This window comes from Gadus macrocephalus, chromosome 18, assembly GCF_031168955.1.
Source record: "Gadus macrocephalus chromosome 18, ASM3116895v1".
In the NCBI taxonomy this organism is placed as follows: Eukaryota; Metazoa; Chordata; class Actinopteri; order Gadiformes; family Gadidae; genus Gadus; species Gadus macrocephalus.
Genome location: NC_082399.1, coordinates 9,781,932 through 9,807,754, shown reverse-complemented (window position 1 = coordinate 9,807,754; position 25,823 = coordinate 9,781,932). Strand labels below are relative to the sequence as shown.

Here is a 25,823-nt window from a genome sequence, read left to right as displayed (position 1 = left end):
CAGTTCACTGGCTCTTCCATGATCTCCTAACACAATACAAATTCTTCTGTATCCTTTTTCAGATTTTTTATATATCCTTCTTTATATCATACAGCAAACATCATAAATATACCTTTCAGTATTTTCACCCAACATCCAAATACAACAGTCAAAAACAATATAATAATTCCCTAAATATTTGAAACAGCACTGTCATTGTATTCAGTATCCGTTGAGTCATGCCAACACTTTCACTCTTTGGCATCACTAACTCCTCCAGGGGTGATGGCAAAAGTAGCCTCATTCTCAGGCATGTCGGGACTACAAGAAATAAGACAAACAAAGAATGTAATCAGACAGTTTAGGTACTAGAGAAGCAGGAATTACCATTCAAATTACTGTTGGATTGACTGAATCCGGCTCTTGGCTTGTCAATCACCTGTCAAATATCTTGGCAATTCTCAATTCCCCCCTTCCTTTCCTCAGGCTTATCCGAGTGGTGGAGGCGTGGGCAAGGATATGTCCTCCGATAGGTTTCTTGGGATCAGCCTGAAACCTGAATGGAGAGAAAATAAAATGAATAACAGCTTCAAATGGCATAAAGGAGGCAAAGTAGAATAATCTATTTTTTTACTGTGACATACTGAAGCAGTACTTACGACATTGATGCACCTGGATCAGCTGTCATTTGATTGGTCACGAACACTGCAACATTGTACTCTGGAGGGAATCAAGATCAGCCAGTGAGCTACAATACAAACAGAGTTTGTCCTTAATATGGGTCTTCAATGGCCTCACACATAAACTGTTGTGTCATCAATATGCCTTCAATCATTGTGACAGAATAATAATGTAATAATAAAATGAATAAGATGTCTAACAATAATAATCTAATATATATATATATATCTTTTACATTGTTTCTTTTGTCATTTATTTATGATTATAAAGAGATGATTTGTCATCATGTTTTCTGTTAAACAGTACAGTTCCTAACAATGTAATCTATTTTACGTTTGCTTTGGTGTGTCAGGTAATCAGTTAAGTAAAAAGAGAAATAACATAAACAAAGGATGGCAGACATAGGCAGTTCAATTAATGAATCAAGATAAATCATTGCAAGTAAACACTGAATTCTGTGGTCATGATTTCCATTGTGTGAGACCTTCAGAGATCTTTTGAAGTCTGGAGAGCATCTGGGCCAGCTTCTGCTGTCTCTCGGCCAGCTCTCCACGTCCGGAGAAGTCCACCCTGAACAGAGCCATGATGGAGTCAATGATCTGAAGAGACACAAAGGAACCAGAGACTCATTGCTCACTGTGAACCACCATAAAATAATAATGCATTTAAAACTTGAAACCCCATTGCATGAGATAATGATGCAAATGTAAAGATATATGAATATTTATACTATAAATTAGATATGAATCTATAATATTGAATCATTTATTTGGATAGTTTCCTCTCATGTACCAACAGTTTGAAGACTCCCCCTTCCTCGTGGAATTTGGCTGCAACAAAGTCCAACAGCTCCATCTGGTGTTCACCTAGGGGCAAAGTAGGAGAGCGGCTATCACTATGCACTGCAGAGGCTGCTCTTCTCTCCAACCGTTAAGTTTATTTCACTTTACAAATAAACACACATGTAAACACCTTGGCATCATGTCTGGACACCGCAAGTAATTGCACATCTTTCTGTAATATTGCCCCTCATTGGGGCACAATACTACATACAGCTTATACGTGTATTAAATCCAGTATTAACATGCATTGCCATTTGCAATACAAAATTGCAATTGCTAAAGGTTTTCTTACTGGTATAGGCACGAGCATAAAGCACATTGTCCAGGACGGCATCATGGTCCACATTAAATCGGTCAGCAATATCCTTCAGTCTATCCGGGCGACTGGAGTCAGGTCAAGGGTGGAAGCAGGTCAAGAATGAATGGGGATACAGCAGAGAGACAGCTTTGGATAGAAACACTATGATGCAAACATCAGATGACTATTTCAAGTTTATCTATGTTTCTGTATCTGTCCCTATTCAAATAAACCTGAAATAATAAATAAATAACACAAGTGACAATTATAGTGTAGAGCAATTTTTGGATGAGACAAAGGATGATCCAGGGTAAGGATTAGTGTTGTCACAATGCTGGATTTTCTGAACATTTTTTAATCTTTGCAACCGCTTCATTCAAGGGGCTTTTTTCTGAAAATAAAGTAAATAGAGTTTATCTCCACAACTGCAAAGGCTATAATGTGTTAACTTGGTACCAGACGAAAGATGGTTATGCAAGTGAAACTTTCCATGTGAAGGATACAAAGTGTTTTCTGTGTCAATGAAGATGACCTTCCCACCCATGTAGCCGTCCTCCCCAGGCAGCTGAGACGTTACTAGGCCGCAAGAAAATAGTCTTTTTTAATATATTGTCGTTTCATGGGTTGCTTCGTCCTAAAATAATATTTGGATATATTATTCAAAAGGTCCTGAAATGCCCTGAAAGATTAAAGGTACTACACAGATAAAGTGTATAAGAAGTATTAGTCGTATCTGATGTTGTTTCATTCATCACATGAATACAGAGCTAAGTTGTTCACTCACCACAAAGAGTGTGGGAAAGCTGGGTTTTCCCTGTACGGAATTCTGCAAACAAAATGAATTTGCTGCATTTCAAACTTGACTTGGCTGACAATCTTGACATAGTTTTGTTGCTGAAAGTGTATGTTGTGTCACGTTGTGTCCTCACCCCCAAAAGCTTCTGTGATGGCCATGCTCTCTATACCTCCACCCAGAAGTTTACTGCAAAGATAGGACACAATATCGTCGACATTCAGTTATTTAGTTATATTCATAACAGAGACAGAACTGCTACATTTCTGCTACATTAGAAAACTGTAAAGTAAAAAAAAAAGTATTCAAATCTTAACTCAAACTCCTGGCTCCCAGTGGTGATGTGGAACACTTGCTTCCTCTTGGTGCTGTACTCAAACGCAGTCTGGAAACCAGTTGTCTATGATGTAAAACAAAGACTAGGGAATACATATCACAGCACCAACGAAAAAACTGGATTTATCTGTGTGAAATAATAATAGTTTCTCTCACCAGCATTTTACCAGCAGCCTCTTTGATTTTTTCAACCTTGGCCTCTGACAGCCCCTTGATGTTACAGAGAGCTCTACGAGTGGTCATCTGGATGCCCTTCACCGTACAAATACCCACGGCCTTCATCTTCTTAATGTCGGCCATGTTCTGTGCATAACATAAGGAGGGCGCAACATGTTGAGATGTGGTTGTGTGTGTGTGTGTGGATATATTTGATTTTTGATTTAATGTGCTATTATACTCACAATTCCATGTTTCTGCAGAAGGTCTATGTCTTGAAAAAAGGACTCCTTGTAATAATTAGGAATATAGGAATTGAATGTACAGACATACGTAATTTTGTGTATTCAAACTTTACATTAATACATTAAAAGCCTAATGAGTTTGATGGATTTCGGTATTAGGTAAGAATTACCTCATCATCGTCGAAAGAGGCAACCTCTTCTACAACTTGATCCTCTTCGTTCTTCATACCGACTTAGTTATAGGCTTATAGTTAAATATGTTAGTTATTAAGCTATTGTTGAATGGCAAGTGTTAGCTTACCAAATTTACTTACTAGCATAAAATAGAGAAATTATCCTATAGCGTCAAGCCCTTTGCTTAAGAATGTATGTCATCCACAAATAATGCATCAAGAACAAGTAGTAATTATTAATCATAAAATAAGTATGTTTAAAATATAGGCTGTATAAAATGTTTAGTTCTCTCCCCGCAAACTATTCAATGTCCGTTTAATTTCCACTCGTGTGGCGGGAATAATGTGATCACGCGCTTTCAAATCAGGCGGTTTGGATCAACAGATGACTAAATACGTCATAAAAAAATAGAATATTATATTCATCTAGTCATGCATCTTTTATTTACCCAAGGTTTGATTGCATCCAATTGCTTCGTTTTTTTCCGTACAACAAATCACAAAAACACTAAACCAGTCTTAAATACATCAGTCAACCATTTAGGACGGTTCAAAAGTGGTTTTATTATGAGCCGTTTTTACACCCTTTGAGTTTGGTCTGCGAAAATAAATGATATGTCAGTGTTGGATTAACAAATTAATAAAAAAAAAACATTATTTTACATGGATGAGTCTTGCAACAGCTACCTAAAATATTTCAAATCAATATTTTTTATATTTCCAGGAGAGGCAACTTCTATGAAATTGTATAACTTTGCCTTCGCTTATTAAAATACCCAAACAATTAATATGGACACCAGAAGTATTTTTCCCAGGTATCTATTAGATGCAGGACAGAGACAAAAACAAATCATTCTTGACTACAGCCAATTATAAAGATACAGTAAAATGTCACAAACTCATGAGATAAGACATGAAACAGGCAGAAGTGTAATTTATAGCACTCAGAATCTGGTTCGGGAGGTTAGGTCTCCGCTGACCATCTCTTGACACAAGTTTACATGTAGGCGTTGTTCAATGGCAAGAATAACGATTCAGACAACTATGGATGTCTCAGACTGAACACACTGAACACACGTAATCCCTAAACATTATTTTTAAACCCCATCTGTTGCAATTATCCACCATTACCGCCAGGTCCCGTGGGAACACTATTTCAAGAGTTGTAAATATATATATATAAAATGAAAACAGAGACATTGTTCCAGGAAATCAGTCTACGCAAGATACTAGAGTAAACAGAACCTTGTGAGGGGGGGGGCAAAGGGGGACGTATTTAACTGCGACACTCAGGACATGGCAATCAGGCCCGCTTCCTTCTCGTTGAGTACCATTCAACCGGCTAATTCATGATGCTGGAATGCACTTTTTGTCATGTTCTGAGAGTGCAGCCTTTGCTCTTTAGACATTTTCCTAGATTCTCTCCCTTTCTGGTCAGTGTCTCCTTGGAGCTGCCCCTCTGGACGGCTGGGAGCAGCTCGGGGGCTTGTGTGGGACCCTTGTTTTCGTCACATCTTGCCTGGGGCGGGGGGCATCATGCTGGGCATGCCGCCAGACATCCCGGTGTTCGGCCCTAACAAGATCTGGAAGACAAGAAGCATTCAGGGACAGTCAGAATGTCAATAAGAACCAGAGAGAAAACCATGGTAAAACTATGTTTTTGCCAGTCTCCCCAAAACACTATGTGAACGTTCCACTCTGCTGGGAATGCAGACATGGAGACCTTTCGTGATGTCAAAGGGCCTTTTCAATGTCATGTCTGAAGGAGGCACACGTGTTGTGTGTAGATATGTAGAGCACTATCTGGGCCAGCGGCAGTTGACAGCGGCGTCCAAAATAATGTTTAGCTTTTCAGAAACGTATAGGCCTTTCACCCATGAACTACTGATAAACTCTGGATATTCGGTCCGGAGTTGTCCTTTCAAAAATGAAACACAAGTCGCTGTTTCGATTACCAAACATCGAAGATGGCGGTGAGGCTACCAACTCTTTAATGCCGATTATTTTTGGATTGATATAAATCCGCAATTATTTAGAAGTATCCACTAATCAACAAAGAGTGGAAAGTTGAACAAAATACAGGCAAGAAGAGGAAAGAACGAGGCCACTACACTCCCGGCTGCTCCTGGTTTTGCGTGACTCGCATGATAATAACGTCATCAACACATCCCCTCACTCGTTGTGAATTCTCCTGCTGTCCGATCCTCCGGATATTACACTAGGGGCCTGGCCTGGTAAACTCCGGAGGAGCGGATTCGGGCATTTGCGTTCAGACACACAGCCCCACCTTGTATTACCTGGAGGAGGTCCGACTTACAGTGAATGTTTGAAAGGCCAATTTTAGTATAGTGCCAAGGTTAGTGTTGATGTGCAAATGTGTGGAGCTCGTTCTTTGCAGCTTGAATTTGATGTTGATGTCTGAGAGAGGGATGGCTTCAGGGACACGTATAGAATAACGCTAAGGTGTGTCTGGATGATAAAGCTCGGTTTGAGCAGTGGTTCATTTAATGTCCACGGCCAAGCAAGGGTTTGGCATCCCAGTCACCTATTGTAAAATGCTAGTGGGTGGCACATTTCATATGCAACATCGCTCATTATCATTAACAAGATGGTGGTGCTAAATGCGTGGCACAATATTGCCGTGGCTCTTAATCATTGGGATAACTGGCCCTTCCTGCTTCCTAAAACTCTGGATTCAAAACGATGGTTATTAAAGTTCTTGGTGAACTTTTGATTTCATGTATTTATGTATGCAGACCAACCTGTCTCTGTTGTTGTAGCTGTTGCTGCTCTAGCTGCAGTCTCTCCGTCTCAAACACCACAGGAAGTACCAAGATCATGAACGAGGTAGTGCCCACCCAGAGGGCAGAGCGAGAGAAACTGTAAACACACATAATTCAGTATGATAAAATAAAATCCAATTATATCATATTTATGTGGATTAATTATTCTCCATACAAGCATACAGTGGAGTTGTGCTACATCACGGAAGTGCACAATCGGGTCAAACTGTCTGAAAGGACATACCTGTACAGTTTTTTGACCAAGGAGACGGAGCAGTGTGCAGACGCATCAGCAACGTTGCGCACTGTATCTGGGAACATTTCTGTTAAACCCCATAGCCTCTCCATTAGTGTTTCATCGAACTGTCAAAGAGGGAAACAGATGGGACAGCAATACATTACGGGATTAAGAGGACAGTACCAGGCCAGACGGAGACATCAGTCTCAATTCGACCAAAAAATGCAGTCGTTGTGGTGTAACTCAAGAAGCCGTTGTAGCTTAAAGGTTCATAACTACATACCTCTTCATCTTCATCGTCCTCAATTTCATCGTCAGGGGGCCGAGTTGCGACAGGCCCAGTACCGGGGGTGAGCTCTTCAATAGAAGGCATTACTAAGTGTTATCACGTATTCTCTAGATACCTCAATCAGCAATGCGGACAGCTTCGCAAGTCGCGAAAACGATGCAACAGTTGTCGATATAGTTAGTGTTCAATGATTTAACCACCACAATGCGAAATGACAGATTTGAGCGCTTGCTCTTACGACGGTCTGAGGTCACCCGGCGAATGAGCATGTGCGCTGGAAGAAGACGGGTCTATGGGTCATATGATAGTATAGCTCAAAATCTATGTTGCCCCCTAGCGTACAAGCGGCCAAACAGCAGGGCTTCGTCAACAACTACAATGTGTTGTAGGGCCCATGCAATGCAATAGTGTCATAGTACATGTGAACTTTTTTTTTTTATAGTGCAGAGCTGTTTTCAAAACGATGGTACGGATTTTCTTTATGTTTTGATGGCATTCACAAATGTTAAAAAATCCTTTGTACATGTATACCAAGCAGGGGCCTCCATAATCAAATACAATCTTGTCGAATTAGCAGGCAAACATTATCTGGGGCATGAACTAAATGAAAAACAGTGGGACTGGTCGTGGAAAACTTTAGAGATGTAGGGATTCCTTGTTTACATCTTTTCGGAGTACGCTGTGGGGGCGGAAATGGTCCGCCTTCATTCCTCAGGCCTTACGTCATTGTTGCTGTGTTTTTTATGAATGAAAGAATCCAACCTCAAAGAGCAGAGTAATTCCGGGAAAAGGCGGACTGACATTTTGTCGCTAGACTTGCTTCGACTGAGCAGATACATCGCTGAGCTGTATTCGGATAACGTATCAATTTCTTCTACATTGACAGCCATAACCGTCTCTACTGTTACTCGACCGCATATCTTAAACCAAGGACAAGTGAGTAGGCAGCTGTTTGCTTTAATCTGCTTTAGCCAGCTAGCAACCCCTGATGCTAAGGTGCTAGTAGCATGTTTTTTAGCCAGCCTAAGCAAATGTGTCAAAATATTGTGCTTACTTCCTCCGATTACGGTTTTAACTGAGGGTGAATATTCAACAACCACACGCCGGATGAAATAACAGAATGTTTGGCGAGATATGGAGTTACTGTGTATTTAAATATATTTAATTGGGATTTCTTTAAAAGCTTGCTAAAATGGATGTCCTGCGTACTTGCTGTTTACTATAGCCCAGTTTAGCATGCTACCCCCAGCTCGCCAGCTCCTCTCCCTATAAGGACATGGGTGGATATGTTTTTTTAACAAATGTCCTGTTTCATGTCTGGAATTTGACTTTAAACGTGTTCAATTGTATCTATTTAGCCAACAACTACAAAGGTATTTAATATGTAGTTGTGTTATCCTCAACCACGGTTGTAGGCTTCGCCTTTTGTCACTATCATTTGGCATGTTGTGTTTTGTCAGGTCACAGTCCGTAGCTCTCAAACCCCTACCATGTTCATGGTGAAAACAAATAAACTGCGTGTTGTTGTGTTTTCGGGTGTTATTAACGATCACGGGAAGCGATCACACGATTCCTTGAAGCTACATGGTTTGACATCAAGGACACTCGTGGCGCGGAAGAGTGCATACTGCTGAATCACGCTGACTTTAGAAACGGGCACGTCGGTTTACAACCCACTGCTCGTGGTCTGACTGTGGCGGCTGGAGACAAAAGGGCCATGCTTTTTCTGGGAAATTAAATTTCCACTTGGGTAACAGAGCATTTGATGTAAACAGTTAGGCCTGTTTAAAGAGGGGGGGGGGGGGGGGGGATTTAAACAATGTAAGGAGGGACATGATGACTTCCCTTTTACGCTTACTATGGCGCTTTTACCACATGTGCCACAAATGTCTATTATTTACCTAAAACCGGAATTTTAACTTTTACTACCTTGCGTTTTTTGTTTTTATCTATATTTCCAATGCTTTTGCTGTAGTGGTCATCTGCGTTTAAATATTAATTTTATATTTTTTGTTCCAGAAAGATTTGCATCACTGTAGGATATTGGTTAAGGGCCTCTACCATTACAATCCCAATGTGTAACTAAGTAATAAGTATTAATCACAAGGCCCATTGTTAAACATGAACAATCGGGGGCAGTGTGTTAAAGGGACAATCAATAGAAGATGACTTGCTTTCAGTGTGGCCATGGGGAGACGGCTATAGTTTAGTTCGTTATTTTTCTTGTAGCCGATAAGAGGAAGTGTTTAGGGAACAACACCTGCCTTGAGCAACAAAAGGGGTTGGGCACACCGTGACTTCCCCTCGCGTTCACTGTGAACACTCACGGCAGTCTGCTTTCAAATCCTCCCTCTCCTTTCTTATAAGCCATATAATATATATATTATATGTTATATTAATTATATTAACGAAATGCAACTTTTCTTTTCGAAGCATGACGAATCTGGGCTTTTTCTGTATGCACACACACAGAATGGCATATTTTAAGGTTGGTTAATGTCACGTTAGAAGGGGACAGAGCTGGCTTGTTGAGTGTAATTATATGTCATAACATATAGTTTATCTTTTCTGCAGATTGTCTGAATCTGTGACGGGATTCTGGACGGGGGGAGAAACGGTGAAAGCATGACGTCTGAGAGAAATAGCAAAGCCCTGAAGGTAAGAGAGGGCCTCCCAGCGCTCTGATATTTCAACATGTGCTCGGCTCATGTTGAAGGCACTTTGAAGAGTTTTTCACCTCCAGTGTTTTAATCGTATGTTCAACTGTGGTTTTGGTTCGGGGCAAATAGTTGAACAAAAGCCAAACTACGCCCAAAAGGAAAAAATATGTAATGAGTACTTATTAAAACAGCACAATCTAAAAACCATGACTTCCTCTACGACGGAAAAGGAAAAAAAAAAAGAGAGAAAAAAGGTGATGACATCAGCTTCTCCGCACTGGGAAGGCTTAACATTCCAATCAATAGCGGAGCGTCTTTCCTCACCCGCCTTTGTTTAAAGGCTGCAACAGTCTAGCACACAGCTAGCATGATTTGCAACTTTCGCACGATCCAAATCAGATCCTGGATCAATTAAATTCTATCTTTTTTGTATTCTGTGCTAATATTTACTATGTCTATTAGTATTATAGTTTATCATTAATAATAATATTATTATTATTATGTACTAATATGAAAAGAACAGCTTTTTTTTTTACCATGATGTCCTTAATGACCTCAGCCCTGTGTCCATCAAAAAGGAGCGCCACAGTGCTTCCCTTATCTCCCCCGTATCCTCACTCCTCTTTGTTCCCCTTCCCCCCCCCCCCCCCCCCCCCCCCACAGGTCAAGAGGGAGTGCGGCGAGAACGTGCCCATCCTTTCGGACAGCGAGCTCATGTCGCTGTCGGTGCGCGAGCTCAACCTCCACCTGCGCGGGCTCTCCCGCGAGGAGGTGCAGAAGCTGAAGCAGCGCCGGCGCACCCTGAAGAACCGGGGCTACGCCGCCAGCTGCCGCGTGAAGCGGGTGTCCCAGCGCGAGGCCCTGGAGCAGCAGAAGAAGGAGCTCCAGCGGGAGGTGGAGCGGCTGGGCGCCGAGAACGACGGCATGCGCCGGGAGCTGGAGGGGCTGGGCGCGCGGCTGGCCGCCCTGCAGCGGTTCGCCCGCGGGCTGGAGTCCGGCGGGGGCAACATCCTGGCCACGGCGCCGCGCCTCAACACGGCCTCGGTCATCACCATCGTCAAGAGCCCCGCCCAGCCGCAGACACAAAGAGAGCAGGGGGGCTCCTAGGAGCAGGAGGAGGAGGAGGAGCTGGAATGGAACAAGGAGAGGGATACCCCGAGCTCACGCTCACACTCACACACGCTCACACTCACACACGCTCACACTCACACACGCTCACACTCACACACACATATACACACACACACGCACACACGCGTGCAGAGATACACGGCGAGGAGGAGGGAGGCGGACGATACAAATGATAAGCACTTACGAAAAAACGCACTTCATATTCAGTTGTAGTGATCTCAGGCTCCGTCGAAACACACAGCACTTGTACACACATGCATACATACACATACACACACACACACACGCGCACACATCTCCCAGTCATTCCTGGCTTGACCCGTGGGCCGGGGCGGACTCAAACAGAGGCCACGCAGCTGAGCTCCCGCGTCCCATCCCTTGACAACGCCGATCGTGCCGCCAGCGCTCATGTTTGTCCCTGTGTGTACGGCCATCTGTACGGCTGTGGTCTCTGTCTCGTTTATCTAACCGCTCCCCCCCCCCTCCCACGCACCCCGTAGAACAACAACAACAATACAGCTGGAGAGAGGGCAGACGTCTCGGTCAACGCCTCCTCCTCTTTGCTCGTCACCGTCTGCGATCCCCACTCCCTCGTGTGTCCACAGATCCGTCTGGGTCAACTAGTCATTTTGTTGCTACAGGGCTGAAAAAGGGGGTGGGGTGGGGTTGTGTACTTTTTTTAGACAGTTTTGGTGTGTGTCTTTTTTTTGTTTTTTTCAAATACAGACAGGAATGAATACCGACTCGCTGAATACGGACCAGACTATGCGCTTCAGTTTCCCCACACACTGTACAACCATTCTCTCGCTGTCAGTGTGTCTCAGTAGTCTCTTCTAGTTTGGGTTGGACAAGCAATACTCAGTGGTGAAGGAATGGGTGAAGGAACCGTTGAGAAGGAGGGTTTGATTCATGGATTGCCCAATATTTTCTTTTGTTTTTTGTTTCAAGAGGTCCAGACCACAAATTCGTTCTGTGTTTATATGTATGGAGTCTAGTATTGTCCAAGTGCTGATTCATTGTACTCCCTTTCACTGTCCATAGGTATTACTGTGCTTTTAATTGTATGTTTAGTCTGTTGTGGCTTTTGTATTTAAAACTAAACTAAACGAAAACGTAATTATCTTGGACGGATGTTGGTCAGTAAGTGACGGCCGCCATTGAAATATGAAGCACTGCGTCATGCTAAAAGTTATGCTGAATCAGAGCAAAAACGGTCCCAAATTACCATTTTTCTTTTCTGGTTTGTTTCTTTTTCGAATCTTTGTAATTACCTGCGAAAGACGACAATGTCGAGAGACATTTACCAGAGCTATAATCTATATTTTATTTGTATTTAAAATGGATATTATAAAAAAAAGACAAGCTAATGAGTGCTGTGATGTTATGTTTGTTTTTTTGAAAGTACTTGCGATGTATGACTAGTTTGGGATTATTCTCACCTCTAATAATTGTACTTTGACTAAAGATGATTACTATAACTGTTTTGTTTTTTTTATTACAAAATGTTAACTGTTATGAGCAGAGTAGAAAATGCTAAATGCCAATGGCCATGTTTGCTGTATGTGGACTTTTTACTTGGTGTGCGCATATTTGCCACGTTTGTCCTGATTTCATAGTGGCGTCTTGTGGGGAAACCATTATTTAAGTACTGAGGTGATTTATGATGTGTAAGTTTGTTTTTGTTTATTTATGGAGAAAAAAAAATTAAGGTCTTTTCTGAATTGGCATGACAGCAAGGTCATGGGGAAAGTTGAACGGTGAACAAAATGTCTCGGGATTGCGAAGAGGGGAAAGATGGAATGAGGGTTGAAATGAGGATGGTGGAACGCGTTGAGGCGGCAGGAAAAAGGTTAGAGAATGTGAGGAAGAGATGACATGATGTAGAAAGGTGTAATGGAGGTGGTGCTTAATTCACTAGAAAACCTTAATCTGTTGTCTTTCAGTAAAAACTGCTACCCAAGCTCCGCTAGGCTGGGAGGGGAGGACTGGGCCTTTCGAATAGGGCTAGCAATATGACGTTGGAAAGCAGGCATTGCAACACATTATAGTGTGTTGTCAGATACTCCTTATTATATATATGTAAGAGGCGTATATTTAGCTATATTGATATCAGATGTTGCATAGCATTTATTCTCAGTAATATTTTGTCTCAGATCTGTCAAATTGTGCTGGATGTTTTGTAATACTGCAAAACGAAAAAGATGGTCTTTGTATTTATTACATGTATTTTTTCAATGGTAAAAAAACTTAAAGTACATTGTCTATTTTATATATTAATAATTAAAATAAATGTTGTATATATTGTACATACAATTGATTCGTTGTGATTGTAGATTGTAGTGAGATTTCTCGTTTACTTCTTACTAAATATTCTTAACTGTAACCACAGATCTCGTAAGGCTGTAAAATGTGGAAGCTACCATTGTGACACAAACAAAGCATTAATTGATGCAAGGAGGACTAGATGAGAATGCAAAGATAATAGCTCACAGCTAGTAGATAAGGCTGTACTGTGGAGTCACTGTTGGCTAAGAGGAAACAAGCATTGAAAAAAAGAGAACTTTGAAAGCTCATGTGATCAATTGATAAGAGCTATAAAAAAACGAATGACTGATACAGGAAGCGTTCATTTGACAATTGCTGCGTAATGTTCGGTAACTTGTCAAATTCCCATCTGTTAAATAGTGGTAATCAGAAATTCTATGGTTCTGTGAATGCGTATAAAAAAACAACTTTATAATTGCAATATACATTTGTAAAAAAAGAACACTAACACTGTTACAGATAAAACTAAATATCTTTATTCTCTTTCTTCCGATAGTTTTGTTTAAACATTTGAACGTAAAATAAAAGGGCATCAAATGAGCTGCTTTTCAATAATATGCAAAAAAAAGTCAGTTATATAAAACTAAGTTCTTTTTTATAAACGCTTTACAGCATACAATATTATATCACACATGACTAAACCATTTTCTTTTAAAGACAGCGCTTAAACATATTTACAACAGAAATCGTCTGTCCATCTTTGACATGACGAAGAGATGGAGAGAATGATTGCACTTGAAAAAAATAGGACAAGAACATCAAGCATTCCCTTTAAATGTCCATATGCAGAGATGACTGAAATGTTGCATATTGTAATAAATCTACATTTTAAATATATTTCTGATACAAAACATTTGTGACGTTTATAACAAACCCTTGATTACAATGTTAATTCTCAGGTCTCACCCTACTTAAATCACTGTGTTTTGTAGAAAACACACTGAAAATCCCCCCAAAATATATAGAATCACTTAATTCAGTGAGTAGGCAAGGCTCAAATCTACTCCATGTCTCTGAACTGGCATTTTGGGAAAAATCCCAACCACGTAAATTGGGCAGTATATGCGTCAACAAACACGAAGCAGCTTACACACTGCATTCCTATTCTGTTGACTGTGTTCCAGGTTTCAAGTGTGTTGAGTGCGATAATGTGAATTTTATAGATACGTATTTGTGTGTGGGATGCCCTCTGGTGGTCAGCTAAGTCATCAGAAAGCAGCTACATGGTATAAGAACAAGCAAAACGTAAAAAGGCCAACTGGGTCCCTTAAGCTTTAATAAAACAACAAGTTGTAAGGGATCCAGGCCTACTTAAATATATGTTGTATATTTAAAGACTTAAATGTTATACTACCGATAAAAAATAAATGTACCGATTTCTATGGGTAGCTCAAGCAATTGAAATGGCTGATGATGAAGACTCCTCCATCTCCATCTAGTTAACCTAGTTCTACCCTCCCACCAGCTCCTGTATTCTCGCAATACTCACTCTTTTGTCTTCTCTGGCCCCCTTTATTATATGCGAGGCTGTTTCGCCAGGACTGCAGCTTTTCAGCCAATGGAAAAGGACGGTCAACTATGAAAAGAAACCCATTACTTTGCCAAGAGATGTTTTCATCCAAGTTCCTCTCCCATGTTGACCCCCTCGAGGCTCTCTCCCTCTGGGATACCCCTCTGTTATTGTTCTACCATCTCTCCCTCTCTTTGTGAAATTAAAATTAACGGTGAAATTGAAATTAAATCCTGAAACTGAAGATAAGTTCTTACGAAGGAAGGAAATGAACAGATTTGGCAGACACGTTCCTGTGAAAGTCTGTAATTCTTCTTCTCTTTTTTCAAACTAAACGGAAGCACAACCATCCTCCCCGATGAACAGGTGCATATCATCAAACCAAACGAAGCACGGGGAAATAAGCCCCGCCTCCCACAACTCGTCTCTCCATTCATAAATAAAAGCCGTTGAATCAAGTTCAGGCTGTGCTGCTGCTGGTGACGGAGGAGGAGAAGGGGCGGGAGCCCTGGAACGTGGTTACCGTGGATACACCCTAGAACTCGTCGTCGGAGCTGAGCAGCAGGGTCTTCTCAGAGTCGCCGCGGGCGCCCACGGTGCCGTGGCCGCGCTGGACGGCGGGCGGGGCCCCTTGCTCCAGCGTGGACTGCTGTGTGTACTGCTGGTAGGCCGGGGAGAAGTTGTGGATGGCGTCCTGGACCATGTCGCCCGGGTTCATGGTCTCCTTCAGGCTGCTGGAGATGCTCTTCATGGGGGCAGAGCGGCCTGCGTGGGGGGGGACACGGGTGAGTCAGAGAGATGGTATGATAATGACAGAGCAGTGACGTGAGGGACAAACGGAGGCAGAGGAAGAGGGAGAAAGGGAGGATGAGCGACGGTCTGGATTATGAAAAGTGTGCGGGGACGGACGGACGATAAAGACAGAGAAATCTTGGTACTAAAATGATAGCCAAAGTGATACAAATATAATGAACAAAGAAAAGATGTTCAAAGGTCAAGGTAAAAGGACAAAACAGAGAGCAGTTCTTCAACCTACCAAACTGTCCGTACGAAGGAAGAGGTCCTTTATAACGCAGCGCAGAGACAAGAAAAGAGAGTGATACATAGAGAAAGAGCGGATGTAGAATTCAGCAAAGAAAATGTGATCCAAAGTGAACAGAAGGGCCAAGATGACGGACGGCAACCATTTAAATGTTGTAATGTTTAAGAATACAATACCACATAGTGATATTGCACAATACAACATTTATACCAATTCTTTTACCTATTTCTTATTATCACTACGTGTCACATTTTAGCTATTCATCTATCTATTTATAAAAAACGCTTAAATCAGGCGTTTTAAAAGGTGAATATTATTCCATCAGCTGTGAGTGTGATTAACCATTACAAGCCGTTATGAAAATCGGCCTCTTCTGACATCACATGTGGGCGTGCCCAACTCTATGTTTGACAGATGAGCAACGTTTGCTACAGTCCACAGGCTGGTAGACTGAACTGTCCAGCACACATCCGAGTGGACACGCCCAGTCGGGATGTCAGAAGAGGCAGATTTTCCAAAACGGCTTATTACGCCTTATCACACTCACACCTGGTGGTATAATAGGTCACCTTTAATGTCTGCAGCACTTGCTTCAGGCACCCTGGCGTCAGCCCTCGGTGTGTACCTCCCCCGCTCCCCTCACCTTGGGCGTCCAGCCCCTTGTCCATGTACACCGTGTAGGTGAAGGCGTGGCGCAGTGCCAGTGCCGCGAAGAACATCTCCACGCAGATGATGAAGTTCTGGTAGCCCGCGGCGACCGTGCCCTCACCGACCGTCACCGCGTCAGAGTTGATGCGGGGGATGGCCCCGCACTTCTCCAGGATGGCCAGCAGCAAGCCTGGGCAGAAGAACCATATCTTGGTTAACCAGACATGGAAATGGCTTGTATAGTATTCTTCTTGTATATTATTTCCCTGCATATGTCTTTTTTAGCATTTAGCATTTTGTACTTTTGCACATTTATATTTGTTTTTAACTCGTATTCTATTTGTAAACATGGTGTTTGCAGCTGCTGGAAGTGCAATTTCCTGAGGGAACCTTCCAGAGGGATTTATAAAGTTCCTATCTATCTAGCTCTCTATCTGCTTATACGTCATTCAGCAGCCTACAAGAGGAGCCAAGATTAATCCACGTATACACTCTATTGTATACATGGATTATTCTAAAGAATAAACGGAACAGAGTGGAAGTGGCTTCAGGAAACCTGCAAGTATAAGAGGGTCACAAGACCACAACAACGTGTGTCCTAAACTCAAGTGCTTAGTAGAGAATCACAAGACCACAACAAGTGCTAAAACCTCCAAGGGCCCATTTTGTCCCTTCGAAACCTTACAATTTGAGGATACGCCTCATGTTAATATTCCAGTGATGAAAATACAAATCAATCAAGTCGTACATCAATCATGGCAATTGTCCTTTGTACAAACAAACTCAAGAATTTGAGTGTGTTTGAGAGTGAGTGAGTGAGTGAGTGAGTGGGTGAGTGACTGAGTGTGTCCCCCTCACCCTGCCAGAAGGAGAGGAAGATGACGGACTTGACCATGAGGAACTTGAGCACGGGGCTGTAGGGGCTGAGCAGCTGGCGGGTGGCGAAGAAGAAGAGGAAGAGGGCGTACAGCGACAGGCTGACGGAGACGTTGTACACGATGCTCACGTACAGGTAGCCACCGGCAACACTAGGGGTCGAGAGGCACAGAGACAGGTAGAGAGAGAGAGAGCGAGAGAGCGAGAGAGAGACAAAGACAGAGAGAGCGACAGACAGAGAGAGCAGGAGAGAAACAGATGGATAGCAAGGGAAAGAGTAAATAATATAAAATACAGAGTAAATTATGGGTTATGAGTTATAAGTACTTGATTAGGACATCAGCTATAGACTGACGGCTTTATCGATTAGTGGGATACGTAAACGATGAACCTGACAATGTTTACTTTGTTGATCTCTAAACGTGAAGGCGTCAGATATTCTGACATCTATCATGTTCCGATCAGATTTCTTTAATCTACGATGGTAAGCGTGTCCTGTGGTGTGCATCCGACCCCGTCCTCTCTCACTTGAAGTCTCCGTCCTTGTACTTCCCGTAGGCCTGCAGCACCACGGTGACGGTGGCCATGAGGGGCTTCACCACGCAGAACTGCAGCGTGGCCTGCTTGCAGAAGCGCAGGAAGCCGATGGAGTAGGAGCGCCCCCGCAGGCAGCACGTCCCGTACACGCAGCTGGACCTGGTCGCCACGGGACACAACGCAGGGAGTTAACGGCCGTGCAGGGACTGAGTCCCAATCTGCTGTATGGAGGTCTGAGTGAGGGTCGTCACTGCCCCTCAAAGCAAAACTGAACGTTTTCATCAAGGGAGGGGGCTGACCTCCCGAGAGGTCATAGGTCACGTCTGTGTGGTCGTACAAGTGTAAGTGTGAAGGCTGATTAACCCTTTACGCAAAAAAAACCTAACCCATTAGTGAACTTTGATTAAATGAATGGATAGGCCTGTGACAGGCCTGCGGCAGCCACAGATAGCTTACGTTTCTTTTTTGATTTATTGATTACAGGAAATGTCAACAACTATGACCAAAACTGCTTTTTAAATAAAGGGCCTGACTTTGCTATCATATAGCGTCATCTTATGGTAGGACTTACTCGATGGGTTTCCCTCTGATCTCGGCCATGATGGCGCTCTCTCCTCCCAGGTACTCGTAGCACAGACTCAGGAAGTTGTAAATCACAAACGCTGTGGAGAAAACACAAGAAGAAGGGTTCACGTCAATTTTGTTGGGAAAGAATGCCGAAAGGAATCACAAAAACTAATCTGAGAAAGGTGTCCAAATATAATTTTTCTGTATATTTAAGCAATAACAATTTAAGAATCAAAAAAGACCAGTTCCTTCTTAAAACTTTCCCTCTTAAGTCTCCCACTGAATACAATTCAACTTATTTAAGTAAAAGCAGCAGAAACAAAATGGTTTTCACTCACTCTCAAATATTATTAGTATATAACATTTTCTATTCATCATGAAATTCTAAATATCCACTCTTACTTTACAGGATCAGTTGACCCCTAAGAATGTACCTGGAACACGTATTTAAAGATGGCCGACATGAGTCAAACTGACAGCCAGACAGCTGTTGCTGCTGGCAGAGAAGGCAAGCGGCTTCCTAGGGGCTGTGCGGAGCGCTGAATGTCAGCCCTAGCTCGCTGAAGCAGCTGGGAGCACCCTAGTGTCACTTTGCACTGTGTCAGTATATGCGTGTGCGTGTGTGCGTGCATGTGTGTTCTTATGCTTTCCCATATGAGCTAGTGAAGTAGACATCATACTTTAGCAACTCTGTTTCGACTTCAAGCTGACAGTACACACACTTATGCCCGTTGTTTTAGGCATCCTATCTGTGCGGTGCGTGTTTTGGGTAGGGGGTTACCCAAGGCGCTGTGTCAGTTCCCCTGTGCCAAAGCACGTCTCAAGCTAGCTGCCGCCATAACAACAGCCCGACTCCGCCCGTTGCAGTCTTTCTTATCTCCTTCACAACACCACCCCAGCCTACCCATCCACCCACCCGCCCTTCCTCCCAATGCCCTATCTGGGCGTCTTTCATTACGTGTCTCAGCCTTCGAGCTCCTTCACAAAAGAACCCAAGACTGGAATTCATGCCAGTTTAAATTCTTTACCACAACAAAACACACGAGAGGTTAACTGGCAAGAAAGAGTATTGCTGCCTCAAAGTCTGTCTCTCTCTGTGTGTGTGTGTATGTGTATGTGTATGTGTATGTGTGTGTGTGTGTGTGTGTGTGTGTGTGTGTGTGTGTGTGTGTGTGTGTGTCCTGGCTGTTTGCCACAGCCAAGAGCTCACTCGTCCCCTCTGGGACGTTGCCATAGTGATAACGTTTGGCTGGATGTACACTCTTGTCACACGGTTTGGTGGAGGGGATTGGTGGAGAGCCCATTATGTCGGCCAGCATGGCCGGTGATTTGAGCACGGGGGAGGAACCAGGACCACGATACGGTTGCTGTGCAACAAGCATTCCCGGCACAAAAATCACGATAATGGGAGGGTCGAGAAGAGAGGAGGGAAGAAGGGATGGGAGATAAAGAGGGAGGAGGGGAGGAGAAGACGAGAAGGAGAGAAGAGGCAGGGGAGGAGAGGAGAAGAGGAAGAGAAAAGAAGAAAAGGGAGAGGAAAGAATAGGGGAGAGGAGAAAGGAGAGAGAAGAGAAAGGAGAATAAGGCCCTGTTTACACAAAGGGAAAACGCAGATGTTTCCAGGCGGTTTGGCCTCTCATTTACCCGAAAACGCAGTTTTTGATCACAGAAAACGATCATTTCTAAAAACTCCGGCCAAAGTGGAGATTTCTGAAAACGCCGGTTATGTGTTGTCGTGTCAACGGGGAGAAACTGGGTTTTAGGTTCTGAAGCGTCACATTATGCACCAGGAAATGCTTAACGTCATATGAGCGCCCTGTTTACAGTTTGTTTGGCTTGATTCTGAGGATTCTGATTGGCTTGCATGGCTTTATCCTTCTCCCTACACTGCCGCCCATAGGTTTGGCATAGTTATAATGGCGCTCGACGGCGTATTTATGGGGTTTGATGTAAACAACAACTTTTTTTGAACAATGTTCAAAAAAGTTGTGTGCACAATGTTATTTTTGAAACGGAGGGGGGGAAATATTTGTTTCTATAAATACCCTGCTACGTATAAACGTGGCCTAAATAGAGAGAATAGAGGGGAGAGGAGGAAAGAATGAGAGGGGAGAGATGGAGAGATAACATGAAGTGATGTCAGATCCCTGTGACTCAGTGAAACTGCTGAAAATGTGGAGCCGTGTATGTGAAGAGAGGAGGTGGATGACCGAGAAGAGATATCGGCTATCAGTCTCCGAGATAAAACACCAAATTAGAAACATCAGCAATAATTGCCCTCGATCTAGTCTAGGTGAACTTTGTTCTGAGGCCCTCAAAACACGTTTCCGACCCCTTTCCACTAAAAACTGCTGAGCGGTGACAAACTTAACTATGGTTGCAATTATAACTGATTAAATAACCTCACAGTTTAGTGCTTGAAATTTTGTCGGTGGGGTTATATAGGAATATCGAATGGTCAGAAAAGGGGAAACTAATTGAAACTACTGCAGATATTAGGAACGATGGAAAATAAAATGAAAGATCCAGAAAACAAAAACAATGTTAAATCAAGAAGGTGAGCAGGGGAAAAGACCTAAATGGTAAATGGGCTGCATTTCTACAGCTCTTTTCTAACCCGTGGCCACCCAAAGTCCTTTACAATATTGCCTAACATCCATCCATTCATGCACAAGTGTGTATGAGTCAACACACACACATGCCCGGGCCTACCCTCATAGCAGTCCCGCACGGTGTCAAAGTACACGTAGTACTGGTCGTTGGTGAAGAAGAGGAGGCTGAGCCAGGAGTCGAAGGCGTAGATGGGGACGATGAAGAGGATGCGCACGATGTGCCGTTGCTCATTGGGTGCGCGGTAGAAACGCAGGTGCATGTAGATCTGGAGAGAGCGAGAGGGACCGGTGGTGGACGATTACAGGCACATTAGTCAAGGTTATCCCAAATATGATACATTACAATAGGGAACAATTCTAAATGTTCCCAGGATCCTCATCCCTGAAGAGAAATGATGAAAGTGCTGGAAAGTTAAGAATGGGACACATTATGAAAGGGGGGTGTAGCGAGGGACGTTTGTTTCCGACTTTGTGTCCATGGAAAAATATAAATCAATAAAACTCAGGGATAGGTCTGTCTAATAACGAAACAGAGCTCATGTTGCAGACTGCAATTTTTTCAGGCCACGCCTATAAAGGCAATACTCTGATATTACAAAAATGCAGAAAACAGCTGATCCTGTCTAAATGAAGATTTGTCAATTTGTGTGATGAGGCCATTTTATTGACCTCAGTTTCAGAGCTTAAAGTTGCCGGTTGACAGAACAGCATGCGTGAGCCACGCATGACTCACCGATTGTCAGATTCCCTCTCATTATAGAAACATCTCAGCACTTTCCTGCGTCGCTTCCAGTCCGTACACGCAAACACCTGCTAGGCGTTGCCAAGTGACGCCGCAGCGCACTCCTTGTTTGCTCAGGCGTGCACATCTGTGTGCACAACGTTTTACTAGTGCATTTGTGTTCCACGTTTGGCATCAGATTGCCTGTCCTCTTCCCAATTTTGGAAAAATACACATTGACACCCACATTCTTCTGTGCACACAAATTAGTTAGGTTTTTCCTGGCAGAATTCTTTATTTCTCCATAGTTCCCTTCACCCCTAGATGCAGCTAGCTACCTCCTCAGAGCAAACATTGAACCTTTTGTTTTGTAACGGTTAGACCATGACACAACATCGATTTCTTGAATTACTAATATTCGGACAATTTAATAACGTATTGACCTATTCCAATATCAAAGTGTATCCAGCAGTACTACTATGGGATAGCAGAGCTTATGGGGGAGATGGCAGAGAGCCTAGGTCATGAACCGAAAGCTGCAAGGGGCTTACAAAAGGCCGAGGGGCTTTGCTGCTTCAATACGGAGATATTCTAAATCTATATTCTAAAAATTAGCGCAAGTAGATGACGTTTATAGAAGGGGATTTTAGTGTATGATCATAAGAGTATATCTATAGTGGCCAATCTACAGTGTTGATTTGAAACATGTACAGACCCTTTTTTCACAGTTTTGGCCATGTTTGTGTTTGCCAATCTTGTGGTTACAGATCCTAGCCTCCAGCAACACGATTGAAACAAATATGAAGCGAGAGAAAGGGAAACGCCCACTTCCCACTGAATTCAGCTCATCTATCAGTCTTTAAGGTTTTTTAAGGGTTTTAGTAAAAAAAATAATAATAATAACTTTTCCCTAAGGTTTAGGAAAAAGGCCTTTCAGGCCAGGATTGCCCACTATTCTGGGTAGCCTGCTTCCTAGAGCTGGGTCTGGCGGGAGGCGGCCAACCTTAAATCTGATGGGTGAGAATAATTCAAATACGATGTGCAGTGAGGGTGATGTAATGCATATAACGATTGGACCCGTACCTGGTGGCAGGTGATGATTAGGGCGGTCCAGACGAAGAAGCCGGAGATGGCCTGGGCCGCTGTGGTCATGAGGAAGGTGGGCTGGTCAGGGCTCAGAAGGGGAGACTCTGGGAACCAGGAGATGTTGGGTCCTGTGGGGGCCACAGTGACCCCCACGGGGGGCAGGGGCGGCACGCCCCGCCTTACAAGCCACGACATCTGAAGAGACGGGAGAGGCAGAGTTCTGAACCATTCATAGAGCCGTGTTCAGTCACGTGACGTCAACTGCTTTTTTACAGCCCTTGATCACAGACTCAAAGATCTTCACAGACCCTTTAAATGAACACGGGACCCTTCATATACTAAATGATGATGGTGGAGTTTGGGGATCGAACCTAGAATATCAATATTTTACTACCTTGCACCAGGAGTGCAAAAAAACGGCATACTTTCAACCCTTATCAGCCAGCTCCACTTCATATCTGCAAACGATTCACCTCAAACCTGTTCTTCCAATCATTCATTCACATCCCTCTATTCAAACAAACAGACGAGATCGATGAGTCGCCGAGCCGTGTGCGGGGGAACAAAGTATACCTCATCTCTATGACAACAGATCCACCGTGTTGTCACCGAGGCGGAGACTCTCCACAAACAACGACACCGGAGGCTGACATCACCCCGATAACAGAAGAATGTCCGCCTCGCATTGGGAAACATTAACCAGGCCTATTGATTGAGAGTCAACCGCCACGTTGAGGCCGCCTCGTCGTCTGAAGGGAGATGGGGTGGGAGACAACCGGAATGTCTCATCTGGCCCCGAGTCAAGGATAGGGAGTCTGGGTTTGTGCTTGTGTCAGTGTGGTCTATCCTGCCTGAGGGCAAAGTCAACAGCATAGGTCAATAGTATGTCAAAGCTGACCAACAGACATTCTCCCGATGGTCGATCTGACCACTCTGAGCTGAATATTACCATGAGGGGGCAGAGCATATGGGCCTGTCAGAATGTCAGGCTATATATGTGCAACGTTTGCTCAGTAGATGGTAAAGACCAGAGATGGACTCAGGGAAGCAGGCGAAGGAGTTATGATGTAACAAGCATCTTGTCAAGTTCTTCACTGACCTGGCTTAGAGCAGGGTAGGAAAAAAGTATTTATTTTATATATTTGTACATAAAATTGACATTTCACCAAAGAGAACAAGCCCTAGGCAGAGTCGGTCTTCAGCATCACTTGGACTCAAGCAAATGTCCAGAAAGGAACCAAAGTAAGAAAATAAGAAGAAGGAAGACGAGATCTACAACAGGGTATATTATGGCATGCACAGAGGAGACTAAAAGACACACAGGACACAGCTCGTCTGCCAGAGTGTCATGACAACCTTGTGTCCAAGGAACAAATAAGTCCAACATCTCTCCTTCACTGTAACCTCTACATCACTACATGTCTTTACTGCATCGTTAGTCAGTTCAGTTAGTCAGTGCATAACACATACTCCCATTTAGGTTACCATGACTAATAGGTTAAGAGGTTAACTCATCAGTAGTAGTTAAATTATTAATATACGTTATAACATGGGAGTATAAACAGTAGGAAGTAGTCAGACAGGATTACATAGATTGGCAGGAGGTTTAGGCTCAGTGTGTGATGTATACATTATGTTTGCAAACTGTGTGTGTGTGTGTGTGTGTGTGTGTGTGTGTGTGTGTGTGTGTGTGTGTGTGTGTGTAATTTGTATTGCTTTGCAATGTATCAGCAGATGAACACTGAAAATGGAGCCCAGGGTGAATGCAACACACACACACACACACACACACACACACACACACACACACACACACACACACACACACACACACACACACACACACACACACACACACACACACACACACAATGACCATGTCAAAAAGAAGCTGTGTTGCATTTGAAAGGTCAAAAGATCAGTCCGTGGAGTGACAGAGGATAATGGTGGAGAGATAGATGAAGTACAGGTGGTGGTACTGGGGAGAGGGACACGAATACAACTATTAGGCCTACAGTAGTAACACAATCGGTGAGGTGAGCTGGGGTACGTTCATAGTGTCAAATAAAAGTGGGTGACGGTCGAACAGCGATCATCTGATTGGTTAGGAATAAAAAATAATAAAAAAAACACCCGAGCATGAAGGCTGTCTGAACAATCTGCCAGCGTCGCTTTGACGTGTCATATCGTTCCGTTCATTTTAAGGCAGAGGTACATCATTTGAGTAGAAGTAGTCTTTTCACCAGAAATATAATTAAACACGATAGATTATACACTTGTATGCAAAATGTGATAGTAAAAAATATCTATTATACAAATAGGGCAACAAACGAAAGACTCAACACAACAACAAATTAGTTACGCTCTCTGGAACCAATTAGTTAATGGCCAGTAATCAAATCAAAACCAACCGTTAGCCGACAAAGGATTTACTAGCCTCTAATTTTTTTAAATATTGGAGGCTAGTAAATCCTTTGTCGATTTAAACCCTGACATGCAAACAAAATCAGGTGAATACAACTCCTTCTAGAGGTTTCAGCGGATCCGATCCGTTTTGTTTAACTCACCCGTAACTGGTCAGCTAACGGGCTCCTGAGCCACCTCGCTCGGTCCAAACCCGGAGAATATAAACCACGCGACCTTAATTCCTCCTCCGAGCCATCACGTCCCGTCCTCTGAACTCGGCGAAAGCGAACTCCTCCGTCAACGTCTGCTTTTGTTCGCTCGAGTTATTCTAACTTTCTTCTGTACTCCGCCACTACTGTAAAATAAGTAGAGGACGCCGTGGAGTGATTCCCCTTTTGCAAATTATCCGTTTTTTTAACAAAAATCGTGCCGTTGTTCATTCGATTTAACCATTTTACACCTATCGTTTGGCGAGTTAACACACGAACGCAATCCCCTCGGATTACTGTAGACGAGTTGGAGAGCGCTCTGCCCACTCCGTAGGACTGACCGGCTCAGCCAATCAAAGCCCTCTGCCATTATATACAAGCTCTGTGTACAAGGACTTGGTCAAAACTAATGCGCATGCGCTAGTCTATTTACATCTGTCCCACCCGCTGACTGGGTCGAGGCCGGGCACATGGTAGGTCATTACTCGATTAATAACGGACATTGATGAACTCATGGAAAAATCGACTTCGTCTATACATTTATTGAGGTTACCCTGAAAGTTTGTTAACTCGCTCGACCCATCCTTCTCAATGAACTAAGTAGACATATTCCTATATTTCCTCATTTTAATTATTCATAAAATATGCAAAAATGACATTGTAATAAAGTTTTGGGAACG

General features: G+C 43.2%; 4 protein-coding genes across 8 annotated transcripts; 1 reads left to right on the top strand and 3 right to left on the bottom strand.

Moving 5' to 3' along the window:
* Positions 1-76: 76 nt before the first annotated feature.
* On the bottom strand, positions 77-3,819 carry dmc1 (DNA meiotic recombinase 1). 2 transcript variants are annotated; one of them, XM_060036090.1, is made up of 13 exons: positions 3,501-3,814; positions 3,331-3,375; positions 3,086-3,232; positions 2,911-2,993; positions 2,730-2,782; positions 2,585-2,626; positions 2,304-2,376; positions 1,795-1,886; positions 1,453-1,526; positions 1,145-1,259; positions 639-699; positions 419-535; positions 77-300 (listed from the first exon to the last, which is right to left on the bottom strand). In XM_060036090.1, the coding sequence occupies exons 1-13, from the start codon at positions 3,555-3,557 to the stop codon at positions 231-233; spliced, it is 1,029 nt and encodes a 342-aa protein (XP_059892073.1). In that variant the 5' UTR covers positions 3,558-3,814; the 3' UTR covers positions 77-230. The 2 variants fall into 2 exon arrangements, with proteins under 2 accessions (XP_059892073.1, XP_059892074.1); XM_060036091.1 differs by lacking the exon at positions 77-300 and having other exon boundaries at positions 418-535; positions 639-727; positions 3,501-3,819.
* Positions 3,820-3,928: 109 nt separating this feature from the next.
* tomm22 (translocase of outer mitochondrial membrane 22 homolog (yeast)) lies at positions 3,929-7,109 on the bottom strand. The gene is made up of 4 exons (XM_060036095.1): positions 6,808-7,109; positions 6,531-6,649; positions 6,266-6,383; positions 3,929-5,086 (listed from the first exon to the last, which is right to left on the bottom strand). The coding sequence occupies exons 1-4, from the start codon at positions 6,895-6,897 to the stop codon at positions 5,012-5,014; spliced, it is 402 nt and encodes a 133-aa protein (XP_059892078.1). The 5' UTR covers positions 6,898-7,109; the 3' UTR covers positions 3,929-5,011.
* A 331-nt stretch (positions 7,110-7,440) lies between these two features.
* On the top strand, positions 7,441-12,910 carry maff (v-maf avian musculoaponeurotic fibrosarcoma oncogene homolog F). Of its 3 annotated transcripts, none has more exons than XM_060036092.1 (3): positions 7,441-7,749; positions 9,388-9,471; positions 10,137-12,910. In XM_060036092.1, exons 2-3 carry the CDS (start codon positions 9,439-9,441, stop codon positions 10,578-10,580), a joined length of 477 nt encoding a protein of 158 aa, XP_059892075.1. In that variant the 5' UTR covers positions 7,441-7,749; positions 9,388-9,438; the 3' UTR covers positions 10,581-12,910. The 3 variants fall into 3 exon arrangements, with proteins under 3 accessions (XP_059892075.1, XP_059892076.1, XP_059892077.1); XM_060036093.1 differs by lacking the exon at positions 7,441-7,749 and adding an exon at positions 8,615-9,301; XM_060036094.1 differs by lacking the exon at positions 7,441-7,749 and adding an exon at positions 9,229-9,269.
* tmem184ba (transmembrane protein 184ba) lies at positions 11,331-25,501 on the bottom strand. Of its 2 annotated transcripts, XM_060036086.1 has the most exons (9): positions 25,096-25,484; positions 22,526-22,723; positions 20,822-20,987; positions 18,114-18,204; positions 17,534-17,701; positions 16,988-17,157; positions 16,125-16,319; positions 15,476-15,502; positions 11,331-15,204 (listed from the first exon to the last, which is right to left on the bottom strand). In XM_060036086.1, the coding sequence occupies exons 2-9, from the start codon at positions 22,721-22,723 to the stop codon at positions 14,975-14,977; spliced, it is 1,245 nt and encodes a 414-aa protein (XP_059892069.1). In that variant the 5' UTR covers positions 25,096-25,484; the 3' UTR covers positions 11,331-14,974. The 2 variants fall into 2 exon arrangements, with proteins under 2 accessions (XP_059892069.1, XP_059892071.1); XM_060036088.1 differs by lacking the exon at positions 15,476-15,502 and having other exon boundaries at positions 25,096-25,501.
* Positions 25,502-25,823: the final 322 nt, after the last annotated feature.

Excerpts from the sequence above, each read along its gene's own strand:
- tmem184ba (XM_060036086.1), bottom strand. The coding sequence starts at position 22,723 with ATGTCGTGGCTTGTAAGGCGGGGCGTGCCGCCCCTGCCCCCCGTGGGG. Across the intron at positions 18,205-20,821 it reads CGTGCGGGACTGCTATGAGG|CGTTTGTGATTTACAACTTC; the intron begins GTAGGCCCGGGC and ends TTTTCTCCACAG. Across the intron at positions 17,158-17,533 it reads TACAAGGACGGAGACTTCAA|TGTTGCCGGTGGCTACCTGT; the intron begins GTGAGAGAGGAC and ends CTCGACCCCTAG.
- dmc1 (XM_060036090.1), bottom strand. The coding sequence starts at position 3,557 with ATGAAGAACGAAGAGGATCAAGTTGTAGAAGAGGTTGCCTCTTTCGAC. Across the intron at positions 3,376-3,500 it reads CCTCTTTCGACGATGATGAG|GAGTCCTTTTTTCAAGACAT; the intron begins GTAATTCTTACC and ends AATTATTACAAG. Across the intron at positions 2,994-3,085 it reads AGGCTGCTGGTAAAATGCTG|ACAACTGGTTTCCAGACTGC; the intron begins GTGAGAGAAACT and ends TTTACATCATAG.
- tomm22 (XM_060036095.1), bottom strand. The coding sequence starts at position 6,897 with ATGCCTTCTATTGAAGAGCTCACCCCCGGTACTGGGCCTGTCGCAACT. Across the intron at positions 6,650-6,807 it reads AGGACGATGAAGATGAAGAG|TTCGATGAAACACTAATGGA; the intron begins GTATGTAGTTAT and ends CCTCTTTGACAG. Across the intron at positions 6,384-6,530 it reads TTGGTCAAAAAACTGTACAG|TTTCTCTCGCTCTGCCCTCT; the intron begins GTATGTCCTTTC and ends GTGTGTTTACAG.
- maff (XM_060036092.1), top strand. The coding sequence starts at position 9,439 with ATGACGTCTGAGAGAAATAGCAAAGCCCTGAAG. Across the intron at positions 9,472-10,136 it reads GAAATAGCAAAGCCCTGAAG|GTCAAGAGGGAGTGCGGCGA; the intron begins GTAAGAGAGGGC and ends CCCCCCCCACAG.